The following is a 20,436-nucleotide window of genomic DNA, read 5'->3' as shown; positions in this document are numbered from 1 at the left end:
AAATATTCAAACTGAGGTCAAAAGAACTATCGACACACATGTATGCCTAAGTGCCATGCTGAATGGGAGGCTGTCTGAAGTGCTGCCACTCCAAAGTTTGTAAATAAAGTTAGGTTAGGTCAGTTTGAATTAGGAATAGTCAAGATAACTTCAAAATATTTTGAATCTTTCATGTATTATTGAATGTCTAGTATAGTGTCCCTTATCTTTGCAAATACTTGCTAAGTTTTATTTTTGATAATATCTAAAATTCCAAAGGAAGTACAGTTAATGCTTTGAATCCCTACTTGTTATACAGTTTGTATAACATCTTAAATATTACTGGTCTGATATTCTTTTTCATTGTTAAAACTGGTATTACCTGATTTTTATTAAGTGTTTTGGTATAAAAGTATTTAAATTTTCCTCTAAAAAATAAATATTTCAACTCTTATCTTAAAATCCTGAGTTCAGTTCTGTTGGTCTGGTGAGGATGTTGTATTTTTCCAATACTTCCAATGATATTCTTTGTAAATTATCGTAGTTAAATGTAAATATGTTAATGTAAATTATCATATCCCAAAATATGTCATAATTTGGGAACAGACCTGCAGTTCTTTTTGAGCAAACATTCAAACTGAAAGAAAATTGGAAGAAGAGATAACTGTGTCTAGGGCTCATAATTCTGAAAACTTTAATTTTAGATTTTTTTTTCATAAATAGGATTGTGAGTTTAAAGTAATCACATTTCTTCTCGTACCTTCTATTTAATAGTAAATTATGATGGTGTATTGACCCTCTAGCATGTAAATTATGTTATTTATTTGATGATTATCCATTATTAGAAAGGCAGTATCTTTCTGACAAAAGATGAGAAACTTGTCTGTTTCTTGAACTTGACTTTGCAAGTCTGTTGAAGATGCATTTTTAATTAAGCTCAAGAGTTCTACAACAGATTGAAAAGAAGGATTTTGTTATTAAAACATTAGTTGTTGGTCTAGTCCCTGAATTGCTTAGAGACCTAGGAAATGAGAAGAGGACTGATCAGGTATGGCTCCTTGAGCCTGCCAGAATAATGCATCATGCAAAGTCAGTTAACATCCCCAAACTAGCACAGTTTAAGTTTAACTGCTGTTTATATTCAGTAAAGACCTACCACAGAAATAGCTGAGGAAGCCTGTATTGTACTAGTTTAGACTATGCCTCTGTGTTCATCAGTTTCCCATTTTCATGAACCTACATTCACACCAAACATTTCTTTTAAAGGCAACGTCTTAAATGTCTTCAGAAGCTGTCAGTAATAACAATGTAACATAATATAGAAATTCACTATAGCTTTAAACTTTCCTTTGCTAATGTTACCAAAATGTATTTTCATCCTCTGCATTACAGGAAAATTCTTTCAACTCTAAGCTAAGGGTACTCTGATAATTATTATATTTTTGGAAAAAGTAAAAGCAGCCAGGCAATAAGGCAAGTATGTTTACATTGGCTCTCAATGTTATAATTTTTGTTCTTTTTATTTTTTAGTGAATGAGATCATAGGAAGAGATATGTCACAGATCTCCGTGACACATGGAGCAACAGTGGCCAGCCAATCTCCACATGTATGCCCTGGATCTCTGGAGACAGAAATATTGGATGAAGTCCAATAGTGGATAAGCTTACAACTAAACACCTAAGGAATTCTGCAGTTTTCTCTGAAAAAAATCTTTATCCCCCTTTCTTACACTTTTACTGTGCTTCCAACTCTGTGGCCTTTATGAACTGGAACAGCAGATCCTTGCATAGCCCTTTTAGTGGGTTACACTTTTAATGTGGAGTGAGAGCATTTTTAATTCTAGTTCCTCAGATGCTGTAAAAAGTGACTTGGTGAATGGACATAAGCAATGAGATGTTTTAACTGTTTAAACATTAAATGCAAGCTTTGCTTTTTTGCATTTGAATATAGAGTACTTTTATATTGTAAGTGCTTCAAAAGTGTGGAGATGTTAGATTTGCTCTTATAATATTCACAGTACTGAATGTGAAAAAAAGATTTAATATGCATCTTCAGTGTTCTGCTTTCCCTTAGAAAAGGTAGTATAGTTGTAATTGATGATTTGTACACCTTTTAGTCATTTTGGAAAGCCTTTAAGCTTATATTGTTTAACAGATAATTTTTTACAATGAAAAATCTTCCAGAGGCAAAACATAATAGTCATCCTAAGCCAATGCCTTGGAAGCCATTCTGTATAAAATACTTTATAGTTTTCTTTCTTAGATTCATAGGAAGCAAAGCCAAATGTAGATCTGCACTTCTTTATAAAATGAAAATGCAATTTGATAGGCTACAAAGAGACCATTCCATCATGGAAGTGTTCGGGACAGAAATGACATTCCAAAAATTTATCTTTTATAACTTTATGGATAATCTTCCTGTGCTTTGTTAGCACAGACTTCTTACTGAAATACCGTTTTTCATAGAAATGTTATATTTGTAATGAGAGTTGAGAACTAGAATTTTAGAGTAAAGAACATTAATGTCAAAGCCATGTTAGAAGAGGGTAAATTTTTCATATGTGAAGACAATTTAGGTGTCTGTTATCCCTATGGAATATTGTTTTAAGATCAGTGTTCAATGGCAGTAGTTTTCCATGCGCCAGGTAACTTGCTCACATTCATATTTTATATGCTGTCTAAACAATGCCACTTTGAAATGCAGTTGATGAAATTATATTATACACTTAAAATTGGACTGCTAGACACTTGAACTTGCTAAAACAAGTTTGCTGTGCTTTAACAGTAGTATATAAACTAATTTGCCCACATTTAATGGTAAATTTGTAAAACAGGACTTACTTCACAGTCAAATATGTAACACAGTGTCTTGTGGCATTAATCTTACAGATCATGTGAAAGGATGCATTTCCCTCATGTACTTACTTAATCTGATAGTACTGTTTACACTATACGGTTCTTAAAATCTTGGGCCTCTATGATTAGAAACCTAGGCAAGGACCCATAACTGCCTACTTAGGCCACATTATGTATTTCCCAAGAGGTCATAGTTTACAGACCTTTCCAATGGAACATACAGGGTGTACAAAAAGTAAGTCATATATATATATCTCAAAATAAGCTCCAAAGTACACTGTACTTCAGATTATTTTTAATTTATAGGCCATTTTTAGTTCCTCAGTTGAATGAACCTTACGTTCTAGTGAAAAAAAGCAGCAAATACATTTGGCCTTAATTATTCAAATATAGGGAGGGAAGGGGGAATCATGCTGAAATTAGTTCAGGTATTTCAGGGAATTTTCAATAAATTTAATGTAGGTAGACATGTGTCCTCTATGTCTCACTTTTAGAGAAATGAATCTACCAGCTCAAGTTTTGACATTTTACTTATCTGATTTTATAGAAATGCAGTAAAACACAAAAGAAAAAGCCTTAAATTAACATCATTATTGAGTTCATTGTGAATCCATTAAAGTAAATATCCATTTTGTGATACCTATATGTTGACAAAGCAGCCTAGGGAAATTTTACATGGACCCTCTTGTAAATGAATCATCAATTTATTCACATAAATGTGAATATAATATCCTAGCAAAACTGTTAAACTGGAAATACCATGCCTTTATATTTGTTGGATCATGGACCTTTAGAAGACCTACATTTTAAATGGATAAAATTGAAATTTTCTTCCATGAATTACTGTGTTTAAACAAACTAGTGGCTTTTAAAAATTCAACAAAGGGTCATTGTGTTGGGGGCTCAGAACTTTAAAATTTGAAATAAGTTTATGCAAGGCCACTTTACTTGTACATACATTTCTGAAAAACTGTACTCTGGGAAACTAAGCATCCTTTCAGTGAACGTACTGTAAAAATATATAAATCTCAAAATCCAAATAAGTTCTTTTTGGCAGTTCTTTAAAGGGTGATATTAAAACTATCCCTCACTGGTGCTTCTTTACTCTGTCCTCTACTCACATTAAGTTTAAACATCCTAAAAAGGGTTGAAGTGTTCAGAAATACAGCTAGTTATGTTTTTATAACACTTTTTGAAACACTGTAAGCTGTGTAACTGTCTTTAGACTGTGTGCTGGTGGCAAGGTGTGTTCCAGTTTTCATTAATGTACCAGATCTTCTGCATTAATCAATATTTTAGGGGAATTCTAACTTATGAGCTGTCCATAATGTGTGGGTTTTGTGCTCCTTACTGACTGGTACAGCCTCTTCTCCTTGCAAGTCCTGTTAGTGAGTAGCTGAAATTCATACTGTACCTAAAATATGGGAGCCCATACAATCCAGAGTTGCTATGCACTAAATCTTCTGATGCCTTTAAATACCTTGATGCCTGTAGACATAGAAATGCTTTCCTATTTAAAAAAATAAAAATATAGCTTTGGTTACTAAAGCAGTTTTGTATTTGCCTTGTAAAAGCTTCAATACAAGGGTCTTAATTTTTTTGGCTTGTGTGATACTATAGATAAAGACTGTTAATCTTGAGTAATGTAGTGGTATAAAAGCACACAATCTCCATTGGACTATGCAAATTTAAATTTATAACAGTACCCTGTAATTTGATATTTTGTTGGCATCCACTTTCTTGTCCATCTTTTTCCCCCTGCCATAACCACCTCCAAAACTCTGCTTTCCAGTTTGATTTTTAGATATTAAATCAAGGAAAGCCTCATTGATAAAATTGCTTTTTTCTACAAAGAAGGTGGAGGATCAATGTTAGGAATACAAATCAAAGAATGGTATTTAGCACATTAAATATGGTCTATGAATAAGTACCATTTCTGAAATTAACCTTAAAACTGGCAATCAATCAGACTTCCTCTATTAAACCTTTCATTATATCAGTGGAACTGCCATTCTTTTTAAAACCAAAGATTGAAGAGATAAAATGACAGCTTGTTCTGATGCAAACAATGCTTTGAAACTCTATTTTTGATACACATAATGGGTGTCATTCCTTGAAGTTTGGAAATCATTCAGCAAATTGAAGTTTTATATTTAAAAATATGGGACAATAAAGATTAAGTTCTAGATGTTTACAGAGCCTTGTATTGTAATTTCATGTACATTTTGTATTTTAAACATTTTTGTAAGTTATGATTGCAGTGCTACTTGCAGAAATACAAAGGGAAGAACTTGCATTTTAGCCTCTTGAATCATAGTGTTGAAATAAATGATAAAATGCAAAAAATGTGTTATTTTTTAATGAAATACATATCCTGAATGAGTGGAGCAGAACTGTTATTAATACTCTAGCCCAGTGGTTCTCGGAAGGGTGGGGATGGGGGGGCGACAATTTAAAGGTTCTGGTAAAAATGGGGAATAGAGGTGCGAACCAGCTTTGGATCTTTCTCATTCTTGCAGTGGTGCCAGATTGCACGTGAGGCAGTGGTGGGGACAGGATGAAGCGCTACTGGCCAGTCATAGTTTGTTGGTCAGAAGGCCCCTGGCCATGGGGGCTGGGGGGCAGCTGCTGCATGCTCAGCCTCTGGCCTCAGGAGGAGCTGGAGCTGGAGCAGCAGCAGTACAGCCACCTTTTGCAGACCCCCTAGACCTGCTTCATGGACCCCCAGAAATCTAGGGGGAGGGGCACCCCCCCAACATGTCACCTGTGCCCAAAAGGCTCTGTTGTGTTACAACTAGCAAAATCTGCCCAATAGTGAAATGGGAATATCCTTGCAAATTAAGAATTAATGAGACTTCACAGAATGTGATGAGTATACATACATACTTTATCAGCACCCAATTTTTAAGTACCAAACTTGCCCAATTACCAACATTTTGCTATTTAGAATGATACAACTAAGTGATGAGCCTTACAGGTTCATTCATAAAATACCAGTCACTATCAAACGTAAGAATTCTATTGTACTAGTTCATAAAGGTATTTTAAATATCATAGGAAAGATTAAATTTAACCATTTCAGATATAATTTTCTATACTTCCAAAAGGAATTTAAAGTTTCTATTATGTGCAACCTACTTCATTTGCAAAATGATCCAGTTGTATATAAAAAAAAACGTATTGGCATTGCTCACATTGTGGATTCTAAATTCATTGTGGAGTGCGTGTAAAACTCTAGATCCAGTGACGTGCATCCCTTTTTGACTCCTGAGAAAAGCCCTTTTCCCTGATGAGCAGATAGTCAATGTAACTATTTAAGAGCTCCATGAAAATTGTGTTAAGTAACTGTATATCAGTCCAAGCTCTGTAACTGTGCTAGCCTGTAAGACATCCATTTAGAATAAGTGTTGGAACTTCAGCAAAATAACTGGCTCTCAAAAAGATTGATACAGTTGTTAATAAAACCTGAACTTGTCATGAGCTGGGTTAATGTTTTCAGCTTAGCAAATCTGTAATTATATTATGCCCTGATACAGAAACGAGTTTAGCACATTCCTAATTTAGGTTAGATCTATAGCTTTTGATTTGCAGCGTTGCATTTACCCATGTGAGGCAGCATCACAGATTCCAGTCATATGGCACAGTGAGAGTACAGACCAGTTTATGATTGGTCACCGATCCAAAGCATCTTCCAACTGATTATCTTTACTGATGGTGGCCATGTATAAATAGATCAGAAAAGGATGGCTTCAGTGCCAGAGATTTAATTATAAGTAATTATATCTGAAGTTTACTAAATATAGTACAAGTTTGAATGCTGTTCCACATAGCTTCCAGTATAATTAGCAGGTATGTAATTAGTACATAGTAACACTAGTTATATAGATCAATGACGTCTGGGTACTAAAATGTCAATCTGGGTTTTTCTCTCTCAGATGCAAGTCAGTCAAAGGCTGGTTCACTAAGAGGTTAGAAGATGAGATTAATGTTTAAACTGTATATGACTAAGCCAAAGGAGTCAAACTGACACCTACACATGTTTGCATATCTCTGTCCCGTGGGGCAATTGAACATATTTTATTTCAGGCATTGCCATGTGAAGATGTAGTACTGTGACAGAAGTATTTTGCCTTTCCAGGAAATGACAGAGGTGACAACTCTACTGAGGAAAGTCCCTTTAGCAGAACAGTTAATAGTTTTAATTCTCCATGACCCAAAGCCAGAGATGCTCGGAAAGAATGAGGTCCCTCTTAATCCTTACAGGCAAGAATAACAGTAGTGACCTCCTTAGAAAGCACCACCCTACCCTACCCAAAAGTACCAGGCCTCTGTATTTCCCTCACCCAAGCTATCTTGTTTGAGGGAGAAAGACGACACGCCTGTGGCAAGGAAAATCACAAACATAAGACCCCCAACCAGGGAGCTGCTAAGCAGTGATTCTTCTTAACACCTTGGGCAACAGGGACCAAGTCCTAAATATTTTGATTTTGAACCTTCTTACCTCTCAGCCAATCAGCACCCCCTAGCCCTTTTCCATCAATGTCCCTCTACTCCCAGTTTTGCTGTCCCTTGTTCCCAGACTTGAATCCTTCCCTTCTGTTTCTCTCTCTGTTCCATGTATGTGTTCCAGCGCATGCACTTCAGGGAGAGAACTGCCTTTCTGCATCCCAATTCAACCCACATAAATATATAATGAACAGTGCTTTATATTCTCAAGGCCTCACCTTAATCTCTTGGTCATAGCTTATCACCTCAGCAATTTTGTCTTTTAGATTTAGCCCTTTGGGACAGCTTCCCTATAGGTACATGCTACAGTGATATTAAAATATTGGAAATGTTCATGAAGAATGCCACTCTCTACCACTAGGGCATTGAAGAGAAAAGAATTACTTTCTGTGGCTGAATTAAAGTCACTGCTAGATATTTGTTTTTTGCTACTATTTAGTTGGTCTAATAAAAGATATTGCCTCTGGTCCAAGAGTTTTGTTTGTCTCTACTTCTTAGACCAACACAGCTACAAAATATATCCCTGAAACATGGAAGAACTCTTTTATCCACTCTTCAGGTAGCAGCTCCTTAAAACTTTTTCCTTTTATTCTAATTGTTTGGACATAAATACAAACAGTGCATTTAAGCTAGACATTTTACCTGGCTCAAGGAACTGGCTGGTAATTTCTGACAGTGTTTATTACATAGAGCAATGTAGCAAAAGCACCATGACATGTTTTACTCCCTAGCAAACAGTAAACAAGCTAAACTTTACACAATAGTGTTGCAGTTCACAACAGATTTCCTCTCACTGCTTTAACAGATTCTGAAGTTAGTGGCAATGATTTTTTTAGGGTACTTGGGGGGAAGAGTTGTTTTATTTTATTTTTTTTTACTTTAACCAGTGGCTTGTAAGAGGAAACTAATGTCTGTCTCCCAACATTGTCACAGGTATGGCATCTGCTGGGAAAGTCTGGAATCAAGATGGCTGTAGGTGATGCCCATGCATAGTCAGCAAATAAAACTCCTATTCCCAACTAGGTCATTGAATGAAAGTGTCAAACACTTAGAAAAGTTCCACAGACCTTGCCTGAAATATGCACTAAAGAATCAGTGTAGCAGATGTATCTCTTTTCATCACTCCTCTACCAGCAATGTGTGTGTACAGGCCTAGATATAACAAAGGAAGACCACTGACTCATTTCTTGTTTGGCTTCTTAAAAGGAGAGAAAACAAAGGACAAAGGCAGCTGTACTCTGAGAAAATCATCTCTCTGACAAGCTATCTATAATGCTTCTATATGCCTCTCCACCCTTTCTAAGACTCTGTCTGGAAGTACCTCATTACAGGCAGCAAGGAGTGAAAAGGCTTCAGATGAAAGTATATGGGGGTGTAGGTTGTAGCTGTGTTGGTCTAAGGACATAGGCAGACAAGGTTCCTTCGGTGAATCTGATATCTTTTATTAGACCAACCCATATAGTTGGAAAATAATTATTAAGCATGCTTTCGGGTTCAAAAACCCTTCATCAGGCTAAGGACATTTCTACAGTTGGTGTGCGCTCTTCCTGGATGGAATGAAAAGTAAAGAAGCCAGAGGCTGGGGCGGTCTGCATACAAGGCAGGTAAGTCAGTGAAAAATGTAGATTGAGGAGTCAATGGGTGAGAGACAGGCTGGGCGGTGGGGAGGGGGAGAGAGAGAGAGAGAGAAGGGGGATGAAAGTGGAGAGATACCTGGGGAATCAGATGTCAGGCAGGTTATAATGTGTCATAAATCCAACGTCTATGTTTAGTCCATGATTTTTAGTATCCAGGAGGTTGATGAAATGGAGCTCATAGGCTCATCTCTGGGAAGTGTTTTGTAAGTTTCCTTTGAGGATCAGGACTGAGAGATTGGAGAGAGGGTGGTTTTCTTGTGAGAAATGTGCCCCCACCGGTAATTGGGTATTTCTGTCTTTGATAGATTTCCGATATGCGTTCATTCTGGTGCGCAGTTGTTGTTCGGTCTCTCCTACGTATTTTCCATCACGCCATTTGGTGCATTGGATGAGATATATTACATTTCTGGAGGTGCAGCTGTAAGATCCAGCTGACTACCTGTCTTGTATGCATACCAGCCCAGCTGCTGGGTTCTTTACTTTTCATTCCATCCAGGAAGAGCAACACCAACTGTGGAAACTTCCTTAGCCTGACAAAGGGTTTTTTGAACCTGAACTTGCTTAATAATTATTTTCCAACTATTCGGGTTGGTCTAATAAAAGATTTCAGATTCACTCAAGGAACCTTGTCTGCCTCATGAAAGTATGACACTTCAAAATACACCAGCACCTAACATGCTTTAGGTCTCTTTCTCTGCCAGTCTGTCTAACTCCAGTGGAAGTGTACGATTTCAGTGGTAATATGCTGGATCTACTCTGCTGCACGTGGAAGTAGAACTGGGACTCACTATACAAAAGCATTTGAGGTATGCTTAAAGTAGCCTGTCCCTTATAATCCTAGTGAGTGAACAGTGAAGCACAGGATAAAGAAATAACAGAACCGTAAAAATCCAAAGAACCAGAATTTTGTTTTGCTATTATAAACACAGTCAAAGCAGGATTTGGTGCCAAATCACTAACAAAAAAGTTAACTAAGTACTTGCCCAGAAATGTGGAAAACTTATTTTGTAAGAAAACAGGAAGTAAGTTTTATGGGTTTATGTGCCACTTCCCACCACCTCTCTAAGCTACTTCTCAAAAAAGCTAAAAGAATCCTGCTGTTAAGGCTTCTACAGTAAGAAGCACCCCTATTTAATTACCCCTGAAAAGTATTTACTTAAACTTTCAGTGTTACACAGCAAATCAAACTAAACTGCCCTATTCGAAAAAGAATGCAACAGAGTCATTCCAGTAGATGGGTGCTATCAGTAAAAGCTAAATTATCCACAGATGGGAGGTAGAAGGCAGGGCAAGGTAGCACTTTAGAGAGAAAGTATTTAGATGGGGGGCATGAGTAAAAGCCCTGAATTTGATCCTGGGGGCAAAGGGCAATAGTGAAGAGATATAAAGCAGGAATGGGGGGAGGTTGGAAATGGTTAAAAGGTGGCCACAGTTTAGATGGCTTGACTGTTGGTAAGAAGGGGAAAAGAGGGCTTCACTATAAGTTAACTCCAGCAAGCAGTGCATTCTTCCAGTAGGTTCCTGATCACCAGGGATCTGGATTTTCTGTTCACCACAGAAAAATACAGTAAAACCCGAGTTTTCTAATTTTAAGTGAAAAACCAACCTTTTTTCCTTAAAAGAATAAAAAGGCAAAAAATGGGTTTCCCCTTGCAGGCTGGCAGAGTTCCAGCCTGCAAGGGGCTGGGGGGAGGAGGAAGAGAGAGCGGTCAGGCAAAAGGGTGCTATGTGCATGTGCACACGTAGACCCGCACATGGCCGCCAGGCAACCTGGAGAGCAGCTCCCACAGGTAATTGTGGCACGTGGGAGAGAGGTGGGGAGGCACAGGTGGGTGGGAATTGAAGTCCCCATAGTGAGGCAGGGAGCTAGGCAGGGCAGGGCTGGGGCTGGGGCTGCTGCCCAGCCTGGGCAGTGCATGGGGTTTGGGGCCTGGAGCCATGTGAGGCCACAGGGCCCAAATGGGAGCTGTGGGAAGCTCATCTGGGGGGCAAAGGGGGCTGGCTCCCTGCCATTGCATGCACTCCTGGGGGATGGGGGGGCCACATACCCCTCAGATGTGTGCATGGGGCAGGGGGCAGTGTGGACTGCCTGCTACAAGTTTGGGCTCCCTGTCCTGCTGCCCTCCCCCCCAGGGCCTCCATGGCACACTGGGCAGAACCTGGTGCAGCAGGACAGAGTGAGGCGGGGTGGAGAAGCTCCTTGCCATTACAAGCCCCATGCCACCATGATAAAGCACCCGTTTCCTGCTTGGCAGAAATGGGGGTGGGGAGTGGTGTAGAGTTGTGCCCCTTTGTACTGCCAGGCAGGCAAGGGGTGCCTCACCATGGTGGTGCTTGGCTTGCAGTGGTGGCCCTGAGTTTCCCCACCTGGCCCCACTCTGCCCTGCTGTACCAGGTCCCGCCTGCTGGGCTGTGGAGGCCCTGGGGGCAAGGCACCAGGATGGGGAGCCCAAGCCTGCTGAAGGCATACACACCCACCCCCTCCATGGGCTCCACTCTGGCTGTGCTGCCCATGGGGGAGGAGGAGCTGAGCTCCACACTGTGTTCTGCCACAGCAGCCACCACCTCCCACAGGTGGCAGCCAGGGCTTGGTCGGTGCTGCAGGGAGCTGCAGATCTGGGTCCCTGACCCCATAGCCCTGGCAGCTGGGGGCCCCCACTGGCAGGACTGGTGGAGTGTGGGGCTGTGGGTGGGGAATGAGGGGCACCAGCTGGGCTGAGGGGCTGTGGCTTGGGGGTGAGGAGCCTGGACCTGTGTCCTGGTGAATGAAGGGGGCAGAGGGATCTCTGATTTTCCATGATAAAAAAAAACAAAACATATGCCAAAATGTATAGGTATTTAGAATGTATTTTATTATCGTGACTGAGGCACTGGTAAGCTTTAATTGCTTGGATTGCAAGCCATCCAAACTGCTTTAAAATTGTAAATATATCAATAAAACATTGTGTTCAGCTGATACCTATATATATAGTGAAGTTTCATTCTAATCACAGATTATGGTTTTTTTAATCAGGGAATTTGCATTTTTATTAGAGCATTTGTGATTTTTTTGTGAGACAGTCTTGCTGCTGTGCTGAAGAATTTCAGCTTGTTTTGGCAAGCAGACTTCAATACTGTTTCTTTTTGTACCAGCTCAGTTTCATCCTCCCACTCACTCCTACTCCTTCCTATCCACCTTACCTGCATCATACAAGAAAGAAACTGCTCTCTGCCCTGCTCATGTTGATCAAATATTATAGAAAGGGACCTAGTTTTTTAAAGAAAGCAGCAATGTGTATGCAACTCAAAGGAACTAATAGCATCAAATGGAGTCTCCTGGAGGGGGCAGGGGATGTGATGCTGGATTGCCAGTTGCCTTACTGGGAAGGAATGTGATGTTTCTGGAGTTCACAGTTTGCAGTTAGCTGGGTGAGAGAGGACTTACTTGGAAGTGCAAGGAAGGCAAGGAAGTAGTATTCTTGCTGCCAGTCACAGTTCCTGCACTCAGAGGAAGGTAGGATTGGTTTGTGGTGGTACTGCAAACTCAGCTCTCAAGCACAGGTTTGTCCATGTACATGAAGGAGTTAAATTTCCTAGCACATTGCCCATGTGAGCAACAGATGCAGGCACTGAGAGCCAGATAATACTCACCTACCTGGACTTAGGCACCTAAGAATGATCCTGTTCCATGCTGTTCAAGTCTCGGAAAAAACAGTTATTACAAAAGATGGGTGGGTTTCTCTTCCTCTTCACTGCTTTTTTTGAGCTAGCAGCATGTTGCAAAAATAGATACATGAATGGATTTTCAGGGATTCTAGCAGAATGGAATAGGATCACAGTTAGGCATGTAATATCTGGAGTAGGACCTGTCCCCAAGACAGCTGAAGTCTGTCACCAGTGGCTTTAAGTCTGATTTTACCCAGTATTCAGGATTAATTAATTCTCCAATTTATGTCATCATTTCCATTGCAACAGGTGTCATAGCTGTGTTCCTAAGCTTAATGTAATTTAGCAAAATGGACAGGATTGACTTCAGGTCAGATAAGCCAGATTTTCCATTTTAGGAGTAGATGGCACATCAGAGTACTCTTCCACTTACCTGCCAGCATTGCTGTAGAGTGTTTCGAATGTAATAAGGGAAAATTGCTGAATCAACGAGGAAATACACCTTTTAAGGATCTCTCACAAGTTGTCCAAAGAAAATGCATCAGAGAATGGCAAGGTGTTTTACAGCTGCTACAGGGGATGAGCTACATGACAAGCATTACAGAAATTCTTTGAGGATATTTCAAACATTTCTAAAGTGAGTACATCACTTTATATTTTCAGATAGAAAATGCTGAGGTTGTCTAAGAGCAAATCTTTTCAGGCCTTTTTCATTCATTAAAAAGGATATACAGCTACGCAAAAAACAGAGATATTTTCTGTTATTTCAGTAAGTGAGAACAGCACTTTGCTAGGAAAGGTTTGGCATTATGAGAGATTAGGGATGGACAAATAATTCATAACGATTTATCCAAGGAGTTTGGCCCTTTTTTCAACTTATGAAAGATTCCCCAAGCTTGCACCTCAGACATTATCTATTTTAATGTATTTACCACCTGGTCTATACTAATGTGTTTTTCAACATAAGTGTTGCTTATGTTGTGCACCAACTCTGTGTTTTTGACTATTGCTTAAAGCAGTTGATATTCAGTCTGCACTGTGTAACTGCTCAACTTAATGTGGTATTGTTTCTGCTTCCTGCTTAGAATTTTTTTCTGCTTACTATTTAGATTTCTGGTGCAAAAAAGTTGTGCGCTCCCTATTCCTTATACGTGCCTTTCCCATGAACAACAATTTACTCATAAAATGTTTGTGGAAGTAAATAAAATAGGTCAGGTTGGGGGTTTATACAAGTGCAAATATTGTCTTGCAGTATTTGCCTGGCTGTAGTCACAGCAGCTGTATGAAGAGTATAAGTCATCAGGCCAGTAGGACAAATAAGGCAATGTTGAAAATGAATTAAGAGCTACAGCAGGATCTTTTTTTTAGGATGAGAAAAAAGTAGCTATGCCAGGAATGTCATAGTCGTCATCTGACCTCCCATCAGGGGGCTGGCAGAGGATAGAACAAAGGATAGAAAGAGCGTATGAACAATGAGATCAGTAATAGGCCAGTTACTGGACTGAATGACATCAAGGTTTGTAGAGACAGACATCGGTGGCTGTCAGTAGTTTTCCTCAGGATTTGAAATGCTGGCTGACTGAACTTAAACCTTTTGGTACCAATCCAGCTTCTAAAATGACAAGGATAACGATAGTAGAAACTGATGAGTTTTCATAGCTAGAAGTGGAAAAGAATGGAGTGAAAGTCAACAGAAGAAGTTGGTTTATGGCAGATTACTCTGTTGCTGCAGAACTGTAACATTACAGAAGGGCAAACTCAGTTCTTAGGTTACAGTGAGGAGCAGAGGGGGAAAAACCATCAAACCATGACATGAGCATTACTTATCAAAAGGTACTAAGGCTTCAGCAAATAATTCTCAGTTAAGCAGCAGCACTAAAGACAGCATTAGCCAAGCAACTTTTATATTTTAAAGACTCTTGCCTCTCACTTCTCTACCATTTCCTCTCATATATCCCTTTTTCCCCCCTTGGAAGACTGAAACTGAAATTCCTAACCAAAAGATAATTCCGTTGTTATATGCCTTTAACTGCTTTGTTTCAGTTACATGTAGTACTTACCTTAGGTCCCTCTAAGTAGAAGGATGTAGTCTGTGATAAAAAGCCAGTACTAAATGACATCCCAAAGATTTAGATGATGATTAAGTTTTTTTTAGAAGCAAACACACAAAGAATGAAATGAAAATGACCATTATAATACTGTTGTTTAATTGTAAATTAAATGTTAATGCGGTTCTGTACCAATTTTTGTCCACTTTAAATTGCTTCTGTCTCCCTTTCCTCTCCTCCTAATACATATGTACCTATCTTGGGTCAGACAGCCAGGAGGCCATAGTATACACACAACTTCTTTCTAGAACAGTTACTAGAAATGACATCTGGATATTGTCCACGATGAAATGTTTGGAACTGGCATTTTGCCTTAGGCCAGTGCCTACATTTAGTTTCAAGCTTCTGTCCCCTTCTCTCAAGTTCAGGGATGTGTGTAATCTGGCCTTTATAGTTACTCCTGTGGTTAATGCAGTATGTCAGTTGCTTTAGTGCAATAGCACTGGTAGCGTTCATTTTGGAATCCAAGTGGTACATTTTGTAACTGGGCTCAATCATTGCCCTTGAACCCAAATTCCAGCCTCCTGAACTGTTTATTTTGATACTGCTGTGAAACCAGTCCAGGCTAACAATAAAATCATGTCTTTTTGAGGAAAGAAGAGTCCTGTGTTACTACAGAACCAGACAGCTAACTTCTCACACTCACTAGTCCACCTTTACTCTTTAGAAAGTTATGCCTAAACAAAACTTAAAAAGGTCTTCTTATACTGCTCCTGGCACTGTACTGAGTACTGGTCAGTAGAATCCACAAGTACCATGCACTCATGTTTTCAAGGACATAAAAAAGATGTTCAGGGATATATACACATTTTTTTTTTTTAAAAGAAACAGCTTATTAAATAGAAAACAAGATGGAAAATGTATTTACATTAACAGCAAAAGCTTTCATCCTTGCTGTTCACTTGGATATAAGTGGAAGTTAGTGGAATGGGAGAAGTTTGTAAGTAATTCAGTACAACTCATATTTTCATACAATTTCCAGGAGACTGTCCTAGAGTGCACTCGGCTGGTCTTTGAAAACCGAGCAGCTACTGCTCACGCTTCAAATATTCAGACTTGAAATAGACATGGCTGTATCTGTTTCCAGCATGAAATCAGTGGATGTTCTCTCTTCAGACTGTGAATAAAACAAATTTGTACTGCATTCCTGTTTTAGTTCTATACTTTCAACTCAGACAATAGAGATCTAGGACCTGCAAATATGAGTGATATGTTGTGCATACATTCTTAATACTGGCCCATTATCTTGTAGCCAGATACTCCCTGAAAAAAAGGCCTTTACATAGAGGAGTCTGATCATCTAGAGTCTAGATAGTGTTTTATATCTGCCTAATGTTTGTTTTTAAAATGCGTGCAGCTTGAGTCCAAGAAGAAACATGTTGCATGCAGAGGGCAACCATGGGATATTGTTTTGGCCTGCCTGCAGGAGTGGTATTGCAATCTGTTACACTTGGCATCTTTTCAAGTTCTGATGAGCAGTGATGATTAGCTGTGCAATCAAAGCTGCAATCAGGACAAAGAAGGTCAATACATGGCTGCCACCCACACTGCTCTGATGAGGCAAACATTGTGAGTGTATAGCAGGAGGTACCATTTTACCTTAGCTGCTCATTAGGAAGATACTAACTATCACAGCAGTATCCTGTTGTCTGTTAACTAAGAAGAGTGTAATATGTTCTAGGACAGAGAAGCAGGGCAGGAAAAATGAAGCAAGGACTGAAATTCAATGACCTGTGTTAAGTAGCAGACCAAACTAGATAATCATCATGGCCTTAAAAATCTATAACTGAATGACTTTTTAAAAAGTAAGCAGTTTGGTACAGCTAACACATGGCTCAGTTTGTAGGTCCCTTTGCAGGACTTTTAACTCCCATCTCCATAATCAGACGCCTCTTAAGATGTCAGTCCCCAAAGCAGAGGGAAGTAATTTCACTGAGCAGAATAGGGAGAGAGAATTGTTCTGAAAGACTAGAAGGATGAGCACCTCACAGACAGTAATCAATTCCTACAGTTTCTAACTATTAAATTACTATGGCCTAATGCCTAATGTCAGCCTTCACTACAAATTCATCCCTTCTGTCCTCCTACCCTTCCACACCCCATCTCTCATTTTCATGCCAAAATTTAACAGCAGTCTCTTAGGGCTCTAGGACCGAAAGCCCGGCAGCTGTGTTTGCATAAGGGGTAACTGGTGTCTTTCTAGACACATGTACATATAAATCCTGATCCTGCATGTGTGTTACACAGCAGGAACATACAACTACACTCAGTTCCAGTGTGAAAACCAGGCTACTTTATTCATGGGAATTCCTCTTATGGAAAACTGCTTATTCTGTTCCTTTTTGCATCCCACCAACTCTAGGTCATTGACAACCTTAGATATCCCACTTTCACAAACTCAGAAAGGCTCTCCGCTCACCCTGTCTGAGGTTTTATAGAGCAGGTAAAAGTAATAACAAAAATGTCCCTTGCCCAAAAAGGGGTATTAAAATATGTACTAACCATACATGCTATTTCAGGATAATAGCAAAGCCTGAATCTAAGCATTGTTAATGTATCCAGCAAAATGGCAGACCCCTCTCCCTCATGAAATAAATATTTAGCTATCCACACTAACATTTACCAGAAAGCTGAATTTTTTGGGAGAAAAGGAAGATGACTCATAGGATAAAAAGTACGGGAAATTTAGAAGGGAAGATACAATTCAATTGTTTTTGTTTATGCCCTTCTTGGCTATTTACAGTTTCTATAAAGAAAAGATCCATAACAAAATATCCAATGATTTCAGTATTTCTTTTATAATGCTTTCGTAAGCAAGGTATACTGTTTCTATTTTAGCCATTATTGTGACTTTGTCTGGCATTATTCACACAAAAATGTTCGGTCTTCCAGCATTAGATGTTCTATTAATAATTTTCCAGCAATCTATGAGAGAGTTCTTGCCTTCTTCGACTGGTTTATTATTTTTTTTCTCTAAAGAGCAAAAGTCTTCTTTATTCTTGGTTTGATTTTTTTTAAATAGATTAAATTCTATTACGTAGATCTTTCTGGAGTTCATGCCCTAGATTTTTTTTTTAAATTTATTTCAGGATGGGCTTAAAAATAAATATTTTTACCATCCAGCTGTTCTGTATCCCATGGACAAAAGAAGCTGTTTTACATTTCAGAAAACACCTGAGGCAATATGGTATATTTTACTACAGAGAGAGAGAGAGAGAACTGAATCTAAGTTTCATTATTTGGCGAGTGTTCAAACTATTATTTATTGCCATTCCATTCCATTAGTAATCTTCCCTATTTGCAGTCCGTACTCCATAACTTTATTGTTGGTCTTAAAAACAGTCGTGAAATTGTACCTGTAAGACAATCTTGATTGTTGAAAACCTTGGGAGTTATATGACATTTTCTAATTCAGATAGCTTTGATGGTTTCTTTTTTCTCTTAAGGTGTTTTTAGTCTGGCAGTCATAGCTATTTGCTTTAAATGTCCATCACTGAAGAAACCCTTCCACTCACAGTGATACTTGCCATAATACTTCCTTATTCAGCTTATGAACAAAAGCACTTATTTCTTACTTTTGATATTACTGAGATCTGCTGATTTGGTTTAGCCAAATGCTTCACCAGTGCCCATCAGGAAGTGCATTTTTAAGTAAAAAGTGGTGTTTCACGTGTGCTTGAACTTTGGAAGGGAATTTTTTTTTTCATAAGTGACTGAAAAGGGAAAGATGCCTTCAACTGACTCACCAGTATCTCTTCCTGTTGCTCATGCATAAACAGTGACCCAACCTAAGTGAAACAACTGTTTCAAATGCTCATGCATTAAAAACCTAGTAGGGGAGCCTGTTAGTCTACCACCACCCAGAATAGACTATCTTATGGCAAAGAGCTGTTCTATAAAACGGTCAGCATTAAAGGTAAAAGTACATAAGATGGAAAAGTGCAAAACAAATGCAGGATATGGTTTTCAAAAGGCCTGGCCTCCTCGTTTGCAGAAGCAGTTTACAGCTACAAAATTGTAGTCCTCACATTACACCCAGAAATCTTGTAAGTACACATGAGAATGCTTGCATCTCTTTTCAATTTGCATTTAGCCAAGCATTCAAACTGCACTAGAGAACAGTAGGGTTGGGCCTTGGAAAAAAAAATGTGATGCATAATGTCCCAATTCCTGGTGTCCTAAAGCTTACAGGTTGCACATCTCAAAGATGAATATGTCAGAATAGTCTACAGCTTTAGTCACTGAAGCAAGCAAGCAGCACAGACTGACTTGCAGAAACTTGCTTTGTAAAGGACAAGATGTTCATTACCTACAGCTGAATCTGAAGGCAGGTTCCTACATGCTGCATTTCAGGGAAGGTCTAAGCTTCAGCAGGACTTCCATGAAAGACAGACATTCAGTCATTAAACTCTTGTACCTCTGGAACACAAAATGCAGGAGAAAGCTCCCTGTCCTAGAGCTGAAAGGAAGATTTTGTTTACTCATGGTTGGAGTAGTCTGAATTGTTTTTTCTAGGCCTGGCCTTCCAGTAGCTACCCCATTGGTCTCAGACAGCTGGAGCAATGTTTACAACAGTTCAAAGGGAGAGTTATTAGAACATGGTGGGGGACTGGGAACAGTGGATACATAATGTGCTCTTGTTTCCACAGCAATGTACTGCACATTCATCATCATCAACATTCTAGTTGGCACTTCAGTTTTGTGAGAAAAATACTTAAAAGCCAAAATATGCACTTCTCTTCTTAAGGCATCCCTTGATACTTCCTATAAATATCCCCCCTCCCAGAAATATCCATTAAACCACTCCTGCAGCTATGAACAGGAAATTATTTATAAAGTTCCAACATTAGCAATATTTTTAGTGCATGCTACATTAGGGTAAATGGTACCTGAAATAAAATAAATGCAAGGCACTCCACGAAGGAAAAATGTTTCTCCCTTTTTATAAAACATCATAAAAAGAACATTATCTCCAGTACTTCTCTGCATTGAAGCCAATGGGCTACAAATGTGGTTTGATAAGGGGGCAGAAATGGACTAAGTTTACTGTATTTACCTTTAAAAATCAAAATAGCCATCTTTCTTGCAGATGCTGAAGAAACTCTAAAAAAAAATTGAACAACAACATGATATGGAGAGGAAGAGAAAGGAGATAAGTGTGCATAGCAAATTACAGATCTAAGACAGCCTTGAGTGTTTAGCCCTAAACAGATCATGAGAAAAACAGTAATTTAAAAATAACCACTATTTATTTTGTGCCCATTGCTGAGTATTTGTCTTATAGATCTCAGAAGTCACCACCTGAGTTCAGGCTCAGGAATGGTCACAGTGCATCAAAACTGTCTTTTCAAGCCCACTGTCTTGTCTCAACAATGGTCAGTTGATTCAGAGGAAGGTGCACACAAAAAAAAGAGAGAGAGAGAACCCCCCCCAAACCAAAACAGAATAAAACAAAAGACAACAACAACAAAGACCCTTGCAGTAGGCAGTGCAAAACTGGCTTCCAGGGATCTACTAATCAAGAGTCAGAAGGTGGCTATAACAAGGACTCAGAAGTAATCCACAGCCAGCTTGGGCCAGCATCTTCTCCAGCAGGAGTCAATAAAGTGATAGCTGGATGAACTAGTCCCAAGCATGCCTGAGGACATGGCTATAGAACAGGTCCTGAGTATTGAGGGCAATACTTGCCAGGAGAATTCTGGTTG

The 20,436-nt window shown here is 39.1% G+C and overlaps 1 protein-coding gene across 7 annotated transcripts in view; it reads left to right on the top strand.

The window, feature by feature from the left end:
- The window catches only part of NFATC3 (nuclear factor of activated T cells 3), a 162,816-nt gene extending 157,782 nt beyond the window's left edge, over positions 1–5,034 (top strand). For all 7 annotated transcript variants that reach the window (XM_059713763.1, XM_059713769.1, XM_059713768.1 and 4 more), the window contains one exon: positions 1,510–5,034. In XM_059713763.1, coding sequence (XP_059569746.1) covers positions 1,510–1,634 — 125 coding nt within the window. In that variant the 3' untranslated portion in view covers positions 1,635–5,034. The remainder of the gene's footprint in view (positions 1–1,509) is intronic.
- Positions 5,035–20,436: the final 15,402 nt, after the last annotated feature.

Source organism: Alligator mississippiensis, chromosome 10 (assembly GCF_030867095.1).
Source record: "Alligator mississippiensis isolate rAllMis1 chromosome 10, rAllMis1, whole genome shotgun sequence".
Taxonomy (NCBI): domain Eukaryota; kingdom Metazoa; phylum Chordata; order Crocodylia; family Alligatoridae; genus Alligator; species Alligator mississippiensis.
Note: the sequence above shows the minus strand (reverse complement) of the source record. Positions and strands in the feature narration are given on the sequence as shown.